The sequence below is a fragment of the Centruroides vittatus genome, unplaced genomic scaffold (assembly GCF_030686945.1).
Source record: "Centruroides vittatus isolate TY-2023 unplaced genomic scaffold, ASM3068694v2 contig_3090, whole genome shotgun sequence".
NCBI classification, from domain to species: Eukaryota; Metazoa; Arthropoda; class Arachnida; order Scorpiones; family Buthidae; genus Centruroides; species Centruroides vittatus.
The window spans coordinates 141,965-159,946 of record NW_027121988.1 but is presented as its reverse complement, the minus strand read 5'-3'; the positions used below and the strand labels follow the sequence as shown (position 1 = coordinate 159,946).

Sequence of the window (17,982 nt, the reverse complement as noted above, 5' to 3'; positions counted from 1 at the left end):
AATATAATATTTTTTCTTGCAGGTTACATCTATACCACAAATCACCAATGTCATGTCTGCAGATGTGAATGAACCCTCTGCAGATTATTTTTATATGGAAGAACTTCAAAATATTGATAGTCAGCAGGTAAAAAATTATTATTTCATAAAAATTCTGTTTTAGCTTATAATGAAATAATTACCTTTCAATCAGAGTTCCACTACTAAGATGATGGCAAAAGAAATCAAAATAAAAATGAAAACCAGCTGAAGCAACTGAAGCCATTTATGAACAGGCAAAAAGAAGAAATGAAACGCTGGAAGAAGAACACAAATTCAAAGTCAAATTCATGACAGAAGAGCATAACATGAAAATGCTCTTAATGCAAGCACAATTAAAAGTGCAAGAAAAGTTATTGAAAATTTTAGAGAACAATCCGTCTTTTTTAAGACTGCAATTAAATTAATATTATTTTTATGCAATTTATATATAGTGTAAAGTGTTTTTATTTTTTAATATAAATTTTTCTATGAAATATTTGTGTCCTGTATATTGTATTGTTTTTTTTTTAGCATAATAATACAGTAATAACAATAAAACTTTTCAGAAAACAAAATTTTATTTTAAAATATATGAAATTTTCTTCGTTCCATACGATCTATATAATCTAGATATTTCAGATTTTCTAGCATCTCGGCTTCGTACTCGTCGAATGTCGCCATTTTCCCTGAAATAGATCGCTTTGCGCAGGCGTCAAACTTAGAGTTATCGTCTACTCGCCGATTTTCTAGAGTTAGCGTTAGAATTAGGATTATTGTGTTTGACTCGAGATCCGGAGTTGGTGAATATCAATAACTCGAGAGTTAACCCTAACTAACTCTAACTCGCGTTGGTGAATACTGGGTTTTTTTTTTTTTTTAACTGTTTCCGCCCTGTGGGCACGAAGAGGGCCTCTTATAGCAAGCCCATTATGGGTTCGGCCAGGCCCACAATGGGGTGGCCGGGTGGTGAGGGACGGGGACCGACATATCCGGACGGACCACCCCCCGAAAAATTCCTGGGGATTTTTCGACCCGTCCGGATTCGATCCCGGGTCCCCCAGGGCGGCAGGCTGCTAACCTTGACCGCTCGGCCATCCGGCCGCGAATACTGGGGTTAGTCAGATAGTTCCCTACCAGTGACTAAGGGTCGTTGAAAACGTTACACGTGTGTAGCTTCCACCAGCTAAACCGCTGAGTTGGTGCTCTGTAAAGCGCATGCGCCAATGCCCTCTGGCTGCTTTACACCATTCAGTTATTCTCGCCGTGGAAGCTGACCCGGTTTCAACATTCCTTCCGCCACTGATATTCGAATATACAATAGCAATCTTATCGTTTTTTTCACAGGTAGTATAGAAATTTGTAATAAGATACATAATGCAGTTATAAAAAATATTAATTTTAATTAATTCAAAGTACGTTAAAGTATGAAAATTTATATTTTAGGAAATACAAGGCGTGTCTGAAAAGTTCAGTGAATGGTCTCATAAAATAAAGGAAACAAGAGATACAAACAAAATACCTTTTCTGGCATTCAAAGTAATCGCCATTAGCAACAACACACATTTGACATCGGTTGTACAGCTGCTGGAAGCTGTGAGCAAACACTTCTTTCGGTATTGCACGAAGCACCGTTGTCACACGTTGTTGGATCACCGCAATGTTGGAAAAGCGTAGGCCTTTCAGGCGGGGAACAAGAAGAAATCTGCAGGCGCCAGATCTGGAGAATATGGAGAGTGTTGAAGAACTGTCACCTGGTGTGTAGCGAGGAAGTGCCGCAATGTTCACGCGTTGCTCCATTTCGCAGTGACACTCCTTCTCACATTGACTGCGTTGCATTGTTTGCTGCGTGCACTTCTGTTTAACTGTCGTGATTTCGACGCTAGGGGGCACTAGTTGGCAAGTCTCTCACTGCGTCTGCATGAGCGTAACATCCTAACCAGCACGGTTTTCAACTATGGGACCATTCACCGAACTTTTCAGACGCACCTTGTACAAGGGAAGGTCATTGGAAGGTGGAAGCGGCGCTTCCACCGCTTCCAATGACGGCACGCTACTGATAGAGGAATATGTAACAACATTTTGAGATTTCTGTTTATTTAAATATGATTTGAAAGCTGGTACCTTTCTTTAAAAACATTCAGACATTTTGTAAACATAACATCATATAAATTTAACTTCAGTTTTCCTACAAATATTTTAAAGAAGTAGATGTATAGAGCAGACTGTATTTCTCCAATCCCCCTAACATTCAATTCTCAGTTTCTGGCTTTTTGATCTCGGAGATTGCAATGGAATTTGTTTCTCATTTAGGCTAAAATGCTTAGGTTTTCATTGTTCTTCTTCAGAAAAATTTAATACTAAATCAAGTAAATTGTTGAAATTACATAAAAAAAATGAAACTGAATTTAATAAACAATTCATTTATATTATTTGACGCCTTTTTAAAATCAAAATTAACATGTTTGATCACTGTTTGGAGTCTTGGTCTCCTGGTATAACTTGAAAAAATACAGTTAAGGTATTTTAAACGCCTATATAAATTAGAACGATCGATCTCTGGACCGATTTTAAGGCTTGAATTGAGAAATTAATATTACACCAAATATTTTAATATTTTGGTCTAAAACAATAGCTTTACCTTTTGAAGATCTTCGTTGTAGTGTTTACAATTCATTATCAAAGAATGAAAAATTTTAACAAAAAAATTACCTATTAAAATACATAAATAATAGTTAATTTACAAATACCGGTAATTTCTATTTTATAAATATGACATTTTGTCGAAATTAATTTACGTAACAACCGTAAATGGCGCTGCCGTAGCGATTTTTGACAAAAATGGCGGACAAGTCTAGTAAGAGTCAAGAGGACGAAGAAGAAAGAAAACACTTTCAGCGCATCGTCAATGCGTTTCGGTGTTATAGGTTGGTAGAAAGCATCGAAAAATTCATTTTTCTTTTTTATAAACAGCTCTTATCATAATTTATGTTCGATGACTTTCTTTTAAAGTCGACGTAAACAGCCATCGAATTAGAAGAAATTGACAAATTTGTAACATGTGAAATGACGTTTTACATTCGAATTATCGTTTTTTCGATGACAAAAGATTTGGTGTTGCGTCAAAGTTAAACGAGTCGTAAAAGATTATTTATTTAAATTGAAAGGAGTGCTTAACCCTTTAGGTTATTTTACCTGTCATTTTATGTCAGCTTCTTGAAGTCCTTAAATATTAAAATTCAAGAATGAAAGTCATTGACAAAAATGATAGGTAGAAGTTTAGGTAATTCATTTATATACACACATCTATACACAAATTACCTATAAGAAACTTCTACGAAATGACAGTATTCGGGAAAAACGTTTGAGACATTCCAATTTTCGACACGAGTGTTGAAACCAACAATTTGACGACGTTCCAACTTTGAGTACGAAGTGTTTAGTTCCCGTAATTCCATTCTTGGCAAGATTGATTTCATTCAGATGTTGCACCAATTACCTGTAATTCATTGGAAAATAGCAGTTAACATATCGGTTGAGTGCTGAGTGTGTTGAGTCAGTGCCACTTCAACATTGAAAAAAGGATTGACTTTTAATGAATGTTGAGATCAGCGTTTAGTCAGCTTTGAAAATTGGAATATCCCTATTGATAGAGATTACTATGAATGTTGTTCTCAAATTTCTTTAGATGTTATAAATGTTTTCATTAATATGCTCATTTCCAGATGTAAAGCATTTTTAACATCATGCTTAAATCCAAAATCAAAGTTGGAACTGATAACTTGTAAAATCAAAACCATTCACACTTTTCCAGCAAATGGGTATAGTGAACAGATGTTTTTGGTTTATTTTATAAATATGTCTCGGTTTCAAACTATGAAATTCTGAATTGGAATGTTTCAAACATTTGATGTTATTTATAAAACTTTTAAAATATTGGCAAGTTAATAAAATAAATCAAAAATGTTTGTTCATTAAACACACTTGCTAGAAAAGTGAGAGTGGTTTTGATTTCACAAATTTAACATTATGATTTATATGAGAAAAAAATACAGCTATCTCTTGCTTAAAGGCTTATTTACATCTGAAAACTTTGCTACAAATCAAAAATCCCATAATTTCAATGGAAAAAGATTGTGTTCCTTCTTAACTGAAGATATCCAAACAGTTTTTACTAATAGACAAATATATCAATTTAGACCAATGAAAACAAGTTTATATGAATAAACAACAATTTGAAAGTAAATAAATACAATTTGAACATGAGATATAATAAAGGGATTTTTCTGTATTCAGCTAAAGAGGATAGGATGATTTGATAACTTGAATGGTAATTGATGGGGAGAGAGAATGGAGTCATTCTTTGGGAAGTTGTGAAGAGTTGGATGATATATTTTCTATTTCCCTGTATGAATCAGATGTGCTTCTTTTCCTTGATACTTTTCCACATCATGAAAAAAATTCAGGATGGAACACTGCTTTCTCAAATTCATTGAAAGATATCAAAAATGTAATAACATTTTTGAAAGCAGTACTTCTTACTCTATTGTCATATTCAGTAACAATATGTATCATCATATCTGCGTAACCTATAATTTTTCTTTTATCAGTAGTGTCCAAAGTTTTCTTTGCCTTCTTCCTTTTTATCAGAAAACTTGTTTGTATTCAAGTTTATCTAAAGTGAGCTTTGTCATGGAATTGTAAAAATTTATCAATATCATCTACATCAACTGTCTGGAACCAGCATCTCTTCCAAGTACCAAAATTTTTATTTTTGTGTAAGCCACTTCATTAAATTCTCTAATGTCTGTGATGAATTGAGGACACTGGTTTTGATTTTAATATGGAATTCATTGTCTATAGAGTCATTTTATTTCATACAGTGTTGATGAATTCCACAGTTTTCCTAATGTCAAAATTTTTCTAAAACACTTTCATAGAAGATTTTTTTATTTGCATCAGTATTATCAACCAAATATTGTATAAGTAATCACAAATAATAAGCCTATAATGTTGCAATAATATCCTGATTTATCAATTGAAACAGAGATGATGAGTTTGGGGAAAGAAAACAAACCTGAATATTAGATTTATCACCAGCATTAGATGGATGTCTGGGTGCATTGTCAATTATTAATAATGCATTGTTTGCAATATTATTATTATTCTCAGTATTCTTTTTGAAGGGTAAAAAATATTTTGATAGTCAGTGAAGACTCCATGCAACCCAAGCTGTGCAGTTTGATTTCCATATGACAAATTCTTTCCTCTTTATGGTACAGGGGTTTTCAGAATGGTACCATAAATCAGCAATCTTTTACATCGTCAGCGCAATTATCTCCAATAAGTAAGGTAAACCTGTCCTTTGATGCTTTGTGTTCTGGACTGACTTTCATTTCTCAAGATGAAAAGAATATGAAGATAACTGTTTCCAATAGAGATTCATTTCATCGAAGTTGAAGATTTGCTATATATTGTATACTCCTTCAGTTATATTCTGCAGATGTGCTGGAAAAGCAGTTTCAACTCCAGAGCAGATGCTGTTTCTCTTATAATTTTTATATTATGCTGCATTATGCACTTCTTAAAACTGTCAAACCATCCATGACTTGCTTTGGAAGATAAATCATTCAAGCTTACTATCACCCTTCTCCATTATCTTTTTTTCTTCAGTTCTTCAAATATTGATATAGTTTTCTGCTGATAGTTGATAATGGTAATCTATGATCTATTGGTTCTCCATTCACTATATAAGATACATTTTAAGTTTCTCAAATATCTGGAATTGACAGAAAGTAGTATAACTTTTCATAACCTACCATAAAGAAAAGTTAAGTGAAGAGTCATTAGGCATAGGATTTGTATAATGAAACTAAGGCAACTGACTTGGCTACAAATTGGAAGTGAACCAAAGACCTTGATATGTCCTTAGGCTTAGGTTATAAGTAAAGCTGTTATGAGTAACTTGTGTGTGTGTTTGTGCATCAAAAATATAATAAATATAATTTGTCATATGATGTATTAAGTTTATGTAAATATAATTTCTCAAATGGGTACAGTTATATTGAAAGTTTCTTGAATTCATTATCTGAAATGGTTTGGTTATGGCAATTACTAACTAGTATATAGTCTAAATACTGTGTATCCAATGTGTTATCTGATTCTATACAACAAAATAAGCACCATGAAAACCTTTTATCGTTTTAAATGATCTACAGTGGCATTAAGAAGACTTAAAGGCCAATTTGATTTGCACATGACTTTGACCCAATTGACAATTACAAGGTAAAATTTTGAAATTTTTGTTTCCTGGTAAAATGAAAATTTTTGAAAAAATTTTCTTACATTCTTTTGCAGGGCCGGATTTACCAATCCAGGGGCCCTGGGCACAAATTCAGTGGGGGTCCCCCCTTTAAGAGTAGGCAAATTTGATGATTTAGAAAATTTACACAAAATACTGTACTTTCAATTAGATTTGAACTAGGAAGTTGTAAATTTCATTTTAAAATAAGGTTATTGTAAACATACATATATTTTATTGTGTAAAACTAATTATTTTAATTTAACTGAAAAATACACGTGTGAAATTTTTTCCCGAAATTTTCCGATGTTTCATAGGTTTTTCCTGGGTTTGGTTTTCTCTGCCTGTTGCCCTCATGATTAGGCCACACTAGGCTGTCGCGGTAATAGAAAAAAAATTATGTTTAAACATAATTTTTTTTTTTAGTTTTGTGGGGGCCCTGGGCACAGGCCCCAAATGCCCTTATGTAAATCCGGCCCTGTTCTTTTGGTCTAATCACAAAATTTGAATGCACAGGAAGTATGCTTGATGACAAGGCTTCATTGACTGGAACATCAGTCTTTGTCACCACTTCAGAGAATGCACAGGCTATCAGTGACTTCTACAAAGAATTGCAAGAGCTTCATCAGAACTTAACATTTCTAGGATGAGTCTTTGTTGAATTCTTCACCAGAAATTGGATATATTTCCATACAAAGTTTAAGTACAGCAACCACTGACTGAAAAGAATTTTGACCAAAGATTTGACTTCACAAATGAAATTTTGGAGCTCATCTGCAATCAAAAAATCAAAATGAAACATTCATTTCTCTGATGAAGCCTACTTTGAACTTAATGACTATGTTAACAAACAGGACTTTAGTTACAGGGGAACAAAAAACCTCCACTTATCCTTAGTGTGCGCTCTCCACCCACAAAAAGTTAGTGTTTGGATAACAATTTCATATTATGGTATATTGGCCCATATTTCGTGACAAAGACAGTTGATTGGAGAAATTTCTTTCAAGTGCTAGAAGACAATCATGGTTAGAAACTATAGATTTCAGCAAGATGGTGCCACTGCTCATCAAACTCAGGACAATTTGGATCTCATCTCCAGTGTCTTTGGAAATGGAATAATTTGTTTGGATTCAAAGGCAAAGACCAGTGGTCTGGATTGGCCTAGTCGTTCTTCTGATCTCAACCCCTGTGAGTTTTTCTTTGGGGCTATCTCAAAGACTGCATGTACAAAGATGGTGTGCCTACTGTGGACAAACTGAAAGACCACATCAGAAATGAAATCTAAATATATGAAATTACTTGTCCTGACTGACTGACTGACTGAGTGACTGATTGATTCATTATTGCCCAGTGCAACCGCTGGACCTAAAGAGGTGAAATTTGGTACACAGTCAGGGTATGTCATGGAAACACACTAAGAAGGGATTTTTCGAAACCCCCGCAGGGGGAGAGGGAGAGCATTAAGGCTTAACTGGAAGAATGGCTTTTACTGTACTATTTTAGTTGCAATTTTTTGTTTTCAACTATGTTTAGTTTTCATAGTACTTAGGTGTATTAAATTGATAACATTTCAGACATTGTTATAAATATTTTTATATATTTTGATTTTTTAACGAAATGTTCAAACTGTTTTAAATTTGAATTTGTTATTGCATATTGGTTTGATTATAGAATGATTGTAAACGTTCCAGAAAATTGATCAAATTGAAAACAGTTTGATTGATTTTCAGCAATTCTTATCATTCTCGGCGGTAGGTGTTATATAACAATTACTATGGTGTTTGCTTGCAAAATTCGCACAGGCGAAGTCGTGGGTAACAGCTAGTATATCTGTAAAACTGTAATGCAGTACTCACAATATTATGGCAGGCTCATCACTGACTGGTTCAGAAACTTTTTCTTGCTATCACTGCTAACAATTGTATTTGTCCTTAAGTTTTAGACATGTTTTATACATCCAATAGCTTTTGAAACATCATTTATTTTGTTTGTGAGTTTGAAGATTTCCCTTGTATGGACATTTTCTTCCGTTTCCATGCATTTGAAAAAACTATAAAATTATTATATATTAAAGTATAACATTAATACATATATATCTATTGTTTAAATTATTTGCATGTAACTGATTTCAAGTCATTTTTTGTTTTAATTTTGTATGTTCTTTCATTTCATCACTGTATACATTATCCATTAACCCAATTTTTGATTAAGGTCAAATGATTGCCAGGTTATATTGGGCTATAATACGGCTACTATTTAATTATTAGATAGTATTTGATAATCCGAAATTGTGTTGTAATTCTTCTTTGTTGCTTAAACACTATGTAGTGTAATAAATCAACAAAGTCAACTGAACTAAAATAAAAGACAAAAGAATGCCTAGTGTTCAAATTTATTACACTACATAGTGTTTAAGTAACAAAAAATATTAAATAGTAGCTGTATTATAGACTGATATAATCTGGCGAATTGTTTGACTATACATTGTTGTATGTGATTTTTTTTGCTTGCGGATGATCATTTAAAATAACTGAAAATGTTGACATTAATTAAATAAACAATTTATTTCCTTGCAGCTAAAAGGTTTATATTGTGTTTATTTTGTTGTATTTTATATGGTAGCATAATATAATTTGGTCTGATTTTATAGTTGTTACTCCTGATGATGAACTTCATTCATCATTTCTTGGAATTAATTTATTGTAAATTATATAATTTAACTTTTTATACACATGACTTCAATAAAGCAGTTTAGGTAGATTGTTATTAAAGTTGGAGTTTTTCTGTTGAATATTATTGCAGTGTCAATACATTTTTTTTTAATAATATGCATAATTGTATATTTCCAGATCTCATAGCATTAGAAGGCTTCATAGATCTCTGAAATTTATGAATACACTGCCAAAATTTCATCAGCGAGTATTAGAAAAATATAAACTACATCTTGAAAAAGTTCGAGTTGGCATAGAACATAATTATGAAATCATAAAATTAATAATCAAAGATGTAGCATATATGTTTGAAAATGCTGATCATACTAATGATGTAGTAAGTATTCATATGTTTTCTTCTAAAAAGTTTTCTGACTTTTCTTATAATATGCTATGAGTTATCTGAAGAATTATAGACAATGGGTTATATAAAATTTAAGAAAAACTATTAAAAACTTTTCAGATATTTTTGAAAATACATTTTCTTAATTTTTAATCAGATTTTATTCTTATTGAAATGTATTATTTTACACATTTTTCATAAAGTTAGATAAATTTAGAGTTTATATCTTTGACATTTGAGATAATTAAATGCATAATGTCTTGTTTTTACTTCATACATTTATGCAAATTAATGACACTTCATTAAAGAAAATATTTTTAAAATATCATATAGAGTAAGTAAATATGTATTAATTTCTAATAGTTTATTAGTAATAATAATAATAACTTTAAAAAGGAAAAAGTGAAGTTAGCAATATTTTGCTTGTGCATTTGGAAAATCATTGAAAGTTTTTGTAATTTCCTTTTAGGATCTTCAATAAAAATAGTTGATATAATGTTCATAATTTAGAGTTATAAAAATCCAGATTACTTAAAATATTGGAAACACTCAGTAATTAAATGTTAATTGAATTTCCATCTTTGAAGATAAGTATTAATGAAACAATATAATGCTATGCTTTTTCTTATTCAACAATATATGTATTTCAGAACAATGCTATAGAATCTGCTTAATGTAATTGCTTTGGAACTTTCCTATATACATAATTCTGTTTTTATATATAATTTTTTAAGATTTAAAGAAAAATTCTAGAAAAAAAATTCAATTCTCTTTTTACACAATTTGTTTTGATCTAACAAGGCTCAATAAATTTCTTATAATAAAAATATCCCTTTAATTTTAACTCTAAAAAAAAAATACTTACTTGCTTTTGAAGAAAATTGTTCTTTTTTTTTTACAGAAAAATTTGTTGATGACATTTAAGACTGCTACACTTGCTCAAGTAAATTTTAAGATTTGACTATTTTTATGACTTATTTAAATGTGTATAACAACAATCAGTCTTTCTTTCTGACTTTATTCTGGAATTTGAAGCCATTCAGAAAAATTTAATTCAAAGTTTGGTGATTTGTTAGCATTTCTTTCAATATGGGGCACACCAAAAACTAAATACCACTGAACCTTGGATTTGCACCTGAACAACAGGCTGGCTGCATGAGATTCCAGATTGTTTTCATGTGTAACATTTAAATAGGGATCAGATTTCCATAGAAAGTCCTCTTGGTAGATTGCCCATGTGTTGTATTGCCATACCATTAATCCAATCTATTTCAATTCTTTCAATGTGAAATAGCTTTTGTGTGCCATTTGATATTAAAAGGTAGCGATGCTTTTGTGTTTAATTGAGAAAGTTAAATAAAATAAAATGAAATTTGGCAAACAGTATGAATTTGTTTTGTCAATAAGTAAGTTACAATTGTCACTTTTATTTATTAACTAAGAGTAAAATATTTTGTTTAAACATATCCTATTGTATTTATTGGTTTATTGTATTATTTTTACTGGTTTTAAAATTGGAACCAATTTATCATTTTTCTATAAGAACAGTATCTTTTTTAGTTTCAGTAATTCAGTAAATTAATAAAAATTTACTGAATTATTGAAATCAGTATATTTTTATTAATTTTAATCATACTTTTATTAAGAAAGTATGATTAAAATTAATGAAAGTTTTGGTTTTATTGATTCTGATATTAAGAAGACATGCTAAAACAATTTAAAAGAGGATGACTTGAAAATTTATTTATATACAGTGAACTCCTGTATAATGCATTCCCCTATAATGTGATGAAAAAAGTGTGACTAATACATATACGGAATTCCAGTTTTGTCATCCTGAGGTATACGTTTGTCACCTTCTAGACCTAGGTTTAAACTTGCATAAAATTGTCTAGTAATGCATGTCTTGACAATGATTTCCTATAACACAACATATCCCTGAGTTGTATAGGACCCTGCTGTACTTTGGGTGGTGCTAATTCTGAAAACAATATTTATGATTACAATAAGCAGATTATACTGTATATTATTATAAATTCAAATATATAACAATACAGGTATCTTTCATATAACACGGTAGTTAGGTTCTGGAAAAGTGCCCTTTTTATGCAAATCTGTACTGTATGAAACAAAGCACTAGTGCAAACATAGGGTTAGGTTCCAAAACTTAACAAAAGTATACTAATCTTTTTCATTACTAAGAGAAGTATGTTTATTAAAGCAATCATAATTATTCAATCAATAATTAACTAACAATCACAATTAAAAGTACTGTATTATGCCTTAATATTAAGTTTAGTTAAATGAGGGTGTTTTCTTTTTACAAAGTAGTGTTATCATCTGAGCTTTTTGGTTGATCTTGATCAGAAATATCAGCAATGTCTTCATTAATTTTTATTTTTACCATAAAAAATTTTTTATGAATGACAAAATAAAAACATATTATTAATTGGAAATTTGTTTTAGCTGGTTGCATTTGTTTGGTAGAGTACCGAGCAATTTTTTTTCTTAGAATTTGTTTTCGAATACCAAATTGTTTGAGTATCAAGATACTGCTGTATTTTGTTTGGCAGGTTTACAAATGATTACTCTTCTATGGTTAAAAAAGTTTAATAACACTTACCTAAAATGTTTAAATAAACTTTACTAAATACAACAATTAATCTATAAAAACAAAACACAGTGACAGTCTCAAAGACTAAAGTCTGAAAGCAATAAAAACAACACCTGGTTGATAGGAAAGCTAGGACAAGGAAGAAAAAAATTAACTATTAGTTTTCATTAAAGTATATCTGATGAAAGGCCAAAATAAGTTGAAAATTTCAATATTCTAAAATCTATGGGCAAATTTCAGACAATTCACATGCTTACTTGAATAAAAAAAATATCAAATAACAAAGTTTACACTTAAAAATTGTGAAATTTTGTATGGAGGGTTTCCCAAATTCCTGAACTGTGTTAGAGTGAAACTGTGTTGTATGAGAGATTTCCCCAATTTTCAAACCATGTAGAAATGCTATGTTGTACGAGGGATACCTGTATATTGGGTTGAGTCATGAGTAATCTTTTTTTTTGTTATGTTTTAAGACTTATTTACTTAAAGAATATATTTATTTAATCTAATATATGGTGTCCTTCATTAGATATGATACTTTTCCATTGATCTAAAAGATTTTTAATGTCTTTCTTGTAAAAGCAATCAGATTTTAATTCAAAAAAAATATTTTTATGTTTATGGATATCTTCATTTGAGTTAAAACTTTTTTATTAAAACTGTTTGAAGTGATTGAACAAGATTATCATCTGTAACTGCCAGATCAAGACTAGAAAAGGGAGAACTTTTCAATTAATTTGCATTGAGATGGAAATTAATTGGAAAGTTTTCCCTTAAAGCTCTCTCAATTTTTATTGGCTTGTTATTGCAACATGGAATTGAGTATTGTTGTGTAACAAAATAATGCACTTCCTTTTTGTCAAATATTGATATTTTTCCTGAAGCTTTTTAAAAAAACCTTTCCAATTGCTGATACTATAAAGTAGCATTTATTGTTTCAGTTTGATTCAAAATATGTATTTCCCATATATCTCACAATCCACACGGCAATACCTTTTGAAGGATTAAGATCATGGTTTAGTTCTAGAACTCTAGCTAGTCTTTGCATCTAGCCACTGTCTTTTGCAAATAACATTAGCATAATATGCTCACGTCTCACATCCAGTTGCTATCCTGTCTAGAAATGCAGTTTGTTGTTGCCTATTGAAAAATTAAATGTATTCAGATAATTGATGTAGACAATTCTGTTTAATAAGGTCCCGTGGAATGCATATCCCATGTTTTTTTTAATCTTTTGTAGTTGATACAACTGCCTAACTGATATTGATTGGGACACTCCAAGTTTTTCTGCAAATTCCTGTCTAGGTAGTTTTCGATCAGCTTCTACTACTTGCAGCAATTTTAGCATTTTCTAAGCCAGAAGATCATCCAGAGTGAGGCTAATCTTTAAGATCAAAATACCCATCTTTAAATTTTTTGATTCAACTCGGACATTATGAGAAGGCTTCACTGTCATACATATTACATACATTGTTTGCCATCATAACTGCAGTGAATTTTGTTTAATTAAAGTCATTCTAATGCTAAAAGGCAGTCACTTTCTTTTTGTTATATTAAATAATCTTTTGGCAGATAATACATTAAGTTCTTTTGAGAAGCTCATTTTGATTGAAACTAATAATTTAACTTTTTAAAAAATAATCAAAAATCATTATTAAAAATTTAGCACTTGAACTGATTGGTGTATTATACAAGTTATGCTATAGCACGGAAACAATGCTTAGAAAAAATAACATTACTTTATGACTCAACCTAAGGCCAAGGAAATATGGTAATGTGACAGAGACATTCCTGGAAAACTCTGCCCAGCCCAACATTATCTTGCTGAAAAAATGGCTGTTTGCAGTCCTGCCATGAAAGGCAATATATGAAGGCATAGGATTTCCTGAACATACTGCTGTGCCATTAACATTCCTCCTGATGCTGCTAGGAGTAACTGACTGTCATGTGAGATGGCTTTAGGACTAGAGGAGTGTATGCATGTTAGCAATAGGGGCAGTGGGCCATTCAATAGTACAGATAGAAAGTTGTGGGATTGAAGCACTCACAATTGATTTTCCATATTCTAAAATGGAGTTCTGTATCTGAACAGCACTGGGATTTGTCACTAAAGATAATACACTGCTAGTCTGTAGCAGTCCATGCTTTTCTGTCATGGCACTATAAATGAAGCCAACAATATTGGGATACTAATGACAGGATGTGGTGGTTGCTGTGCATGCAAATTTACCTCTGCTAGTCAATCTTCTGAGATAGGGTTTTATAGTGAGGTTTTTACCTTGTCTTTAAACAATGGACAAAGATGCCATTGCAGCTATTTGTTCTGCCCCAGGGCAGATGATTGATTGGGGCCCTTGTGCCCCAATCAATCATCTGCCCTGGTGGTCTGTATGGAGCATTAGGAGCCTGCTGATTTATGTGTGTGCACATGTGCATCCCCTGATGTATCCAATGCCCCAACACCTGCTTACAGTTAATTTGGCAAAACATTATACAGTGGTACCTTGGTACTCGAACATAATCCGTTCCAGAAAGAGGTTCGAGTACCAATATGTTCGGACTCCAAATCATTTTTTCCCATTACAAATAATGTAAAATGGATTAATGCGTTCCAATCCCCAGTTGATTCGCTAGTAACATAACAGATTAGAGTATATATGATATTTAGTTTTTAGGCAAGCAGTAAATAACACATATATATAACTCTCAATAAATAGTAAAAACATTAAAGAAGTCATTTCAACATATGAAAACTTACCTTTTTGATTGAGATATGATGGCGTAAGTGGATGGAGGTGTGAGGAGGAAGAGCGGGAATTACTGCCGAGAAGGGGAATCCCCTTCCATAAAAACATCTGGTAATGGAACTTCGGGGGTTGCTTCCCTTTTCTGTCGCTTTTGGGCAGGTAAATCTTTAATTAAAAACTTATCCATTGTCTGTTGCTTCTGCCTTTTTTGCAGAATTTTACGGAAATGAGACATGACATTTTCATTGAAAAGGTGTACAGCCATATTGGCTGTACACCTTTTCAATGAAAATGTCAGCCATATTGGCTACCATGGTATCAGGATGAGATTTTTCAACAAAAGCTAAGAAAAGAAAAGAAAAGGATGCTAATCCAAAAAATATAGCACAGCGTAAGTTAATGTGCATGCGAAACAATGACTGTCTCGTAACTGACGCCGACGCCGCGGCGGCGTCGGCTTGGCGGGCTTTCCCGTTCAAGTACCAAAATTTTGTTCGGGAACAGGGACATTTTTTTTTCGAAATTTTTGGTCGGGTACTGATTTGTTCAGGCTTCGAAAAGTTCGAGTACCGAGGTATGACTGTAGTAAAATTTAGTGTAGAAAATTGCTTACTTTGAAGGTTTTTCTTCCATTTAGGCATCCATCTAAAAGCCTGATTATTAGTATAAAGCCAAATGATTGCTGGATTAGATCATGCTATATTAATGATACTACGGTGTTAATAATTAAATGTTAAGTGATTTGGCCTAGAAATAGGCTCTAGGTGCTGTCTCTTGATAAATAAATTTAATAATAATAATTAAATTAATATTTTTTAATTATTAATTTAGAAGGTTCTGGAAGTAAAGAATTGGCCCAAAGCAAGACTTGAACTCTCAACCCATTTAAATAAAATCTGTCAACCTTAAACATTTTTAATGTGAAATCTTTTACTACCTTTATAGAGTTCTGAATTTCCTCAAAATAGACATGACCCGTTATCTGAACTAAAGTTGTACAAAGCCTGAATTCATTATTTTTGTTTTATAATATACTGATAGTGGGAATTTAATAATGATAATGCTATTTGAATAAAGAAACTTGAATGTTAATAATATATTTCAATGTAATTCATAATTATGATAATTTGTTATCAAAAAATTATCATGTTTTGATTTTACTAATAATTATTCATTATTATTATTAATATAAATTTAATTTTATCTTCTTATCAAATTAAAATATGTTAACATTTTAAAACTTTAGAAGGCCTCAAGTCAAATTCAAACTCTTCTTTCGGATAATGATAAAGTCCAGAGCATCTTTAAACAGATTATGCGAGAATGGAGCGAAGATGGAAAAGAAGAAAGAAATTCCAGTTTTACTCCTATTTTGAATGAAATTTCAGAAAGGTTTCCAGAAAATTCTTGGTAATAAATTTTGAATTATACATTAGATATTTTGAGAAATGAACAAAACTTGGTATCATATGTAAATAAAAAGAAAACTCAAATGTCAAATTTTTGTTAAGGAAGCAAAAATAAGGATTTTTTAATTTTGGTATGCTATTTGGGCTGCTTCAGAAAAACCTAACTGAAATGAACAATTATTTATTGTGATATCATCACAACACTGGGCTGTAACTTTTAATCATATTTTTCATTTATTTAATTTAAAATATATACTCTTCACCTTAAATTAGCAGTGGCTTGCTCCTGTACATTATACTTTACCTTTAACAATAGAGTCGTGGCAGTCATCTATCTAACTCCTTTCGGGAAAATTATGAATTGAAATAACATGACTTTCGGTTTGCATTGGAAGATCCAATATATTGGGTTGTTTGGAAAGTAATTTCATTTTTTTATTACTAGAGGAATTAGTTGTATTTTTACCAGCCAATTTCATTTTAAACCACATTTTCTTTATAAATTTTGACAGCTGATATTTTAAGGCATATTTGTAAAAAATTTTGTTTGATTCTGTACAATTGTTTTTTTTTTTTTTTGGTGTCCCATCAAATATGGAAAATCGAAAGCATCATTTTTGGCATATTTTGCTTTTTTATTACCAAAAATCAAAATGCTGTTCAAGCAAGAAAAAAATTGTGGTACATGTGTGGAGAAGTTTGTTGAGAGAAAGTGCCAAAAACCGGTTCACAAAATTTCATTCTGGCAGTTTCAATATTGAAGATGCACCACATTCTGGATGGCCAGTTGAAGCCAATGAAAACAAAATAAAGGTACTGATTGAAGCAAACTGCCGAATAACACATGTGAAATCACTAAGAGATTAAATTTGTTGAATTGAACCATTTATGATTACTTGAAATGAATTGGTTTCGTTTCAAAGTTCGATATATGGGTTCCAAATGTTCTTAAAGAGAGATGCTGTCTTTGGTGGGATTTTAAGAAAATTATTGTTTTGAGCTTTCACCAGACAATTTAACAATTGATTCAAAAGTGTACTGCCATTGAGTAAACAAATTGAGTAATATCATCAAACAGTAAAGGTCAGAATTGATCAACAAAAAAGGTGTAGTGTTTTACCATGATAATGCCAAATTTCACACAAGTTTGGTAACTCGTCAGAAACTGTTACAGCTTGGATGGGATTTATAGTACTATCACACTTACCATATTTGCCAGGTCTGGAACCCTCGGATTATTATTTGTTCTGGTCTTTACAAAATTTTTTAAACAGTAAAACATTTACTTCAAATGAGGATGTCAAAAATCACTTGGATTAGTTTTTTGTAAGCAAAGATCAAAACTTTTATGAATGTGGAATCATGCTACTACCAGAAAGATGGCAACAGGTATTTGACCAAAATGGTCAATATATAATTCAATAAAATATTTATATATTATAAGAAAATTGGTTTTTTTATCCCATAAAAAAACGAAATTACTTTCCTAACAGCTCAGTAGTTAATTGGAACCTCCTGCCCCTAAGGTTTCCACATCTGGTCTTGCCTTTTATCTTTCTAACTCTGTTTTCGAGACTAAGGAAAGACAGACAGATGGACAATGGTAGGAATATATGGGTCTACAATTTTTTCAAATTGCAACCCAATGAAGAGTAGTAGTACTATTGAGGATCAGACCAAATGTTTCTGCTGAATTCTATACATTGGAAGTCAGCATTAAATTTGGAAAAAGGCTGAGGATTGGTGAAAGAACAAGTGAAGATACATCATAAGGCATAGAAAGAAACAAAAAAGCAGAAACATTACTCAAAACTACTACTTTAAGAGTAGAGTAGTATA

At 31.5% G+C, this 17,982-nt stretch overlaps 1 protein-coding gene across 1 annotated transcript in view; it reads left to right on the top strand.

The window, feature by feature from the left end:
• Positions 1-2,853: 2,853 nt before the first annotated feature.
• The window catches only part of LOC136973138 (carnosine N-methyltransferase), a 31,351-nt gene continuing 16,222 nt past the window's right edge, over positions 2,854-17,982 (top strand). Inside the window, exons 1-3 of the mRNA XM_067267835.1 lie at positions 2,854-2,945; positions 9,169-9,367; positions 15,981-16,144. Coding sequence (XP_067123936.1) covers positions 2,860-2,945; positions 9,169-9,367; positions 15,981-16,144 — 449 coding nt within the window. The 5' untranslated portion in view covers positions 2,854-2,859. The remainder of the gene's footprint in view (positions 2,946-9,168; positions 9,368-15,980; positions 16,145-17,982) is intronic.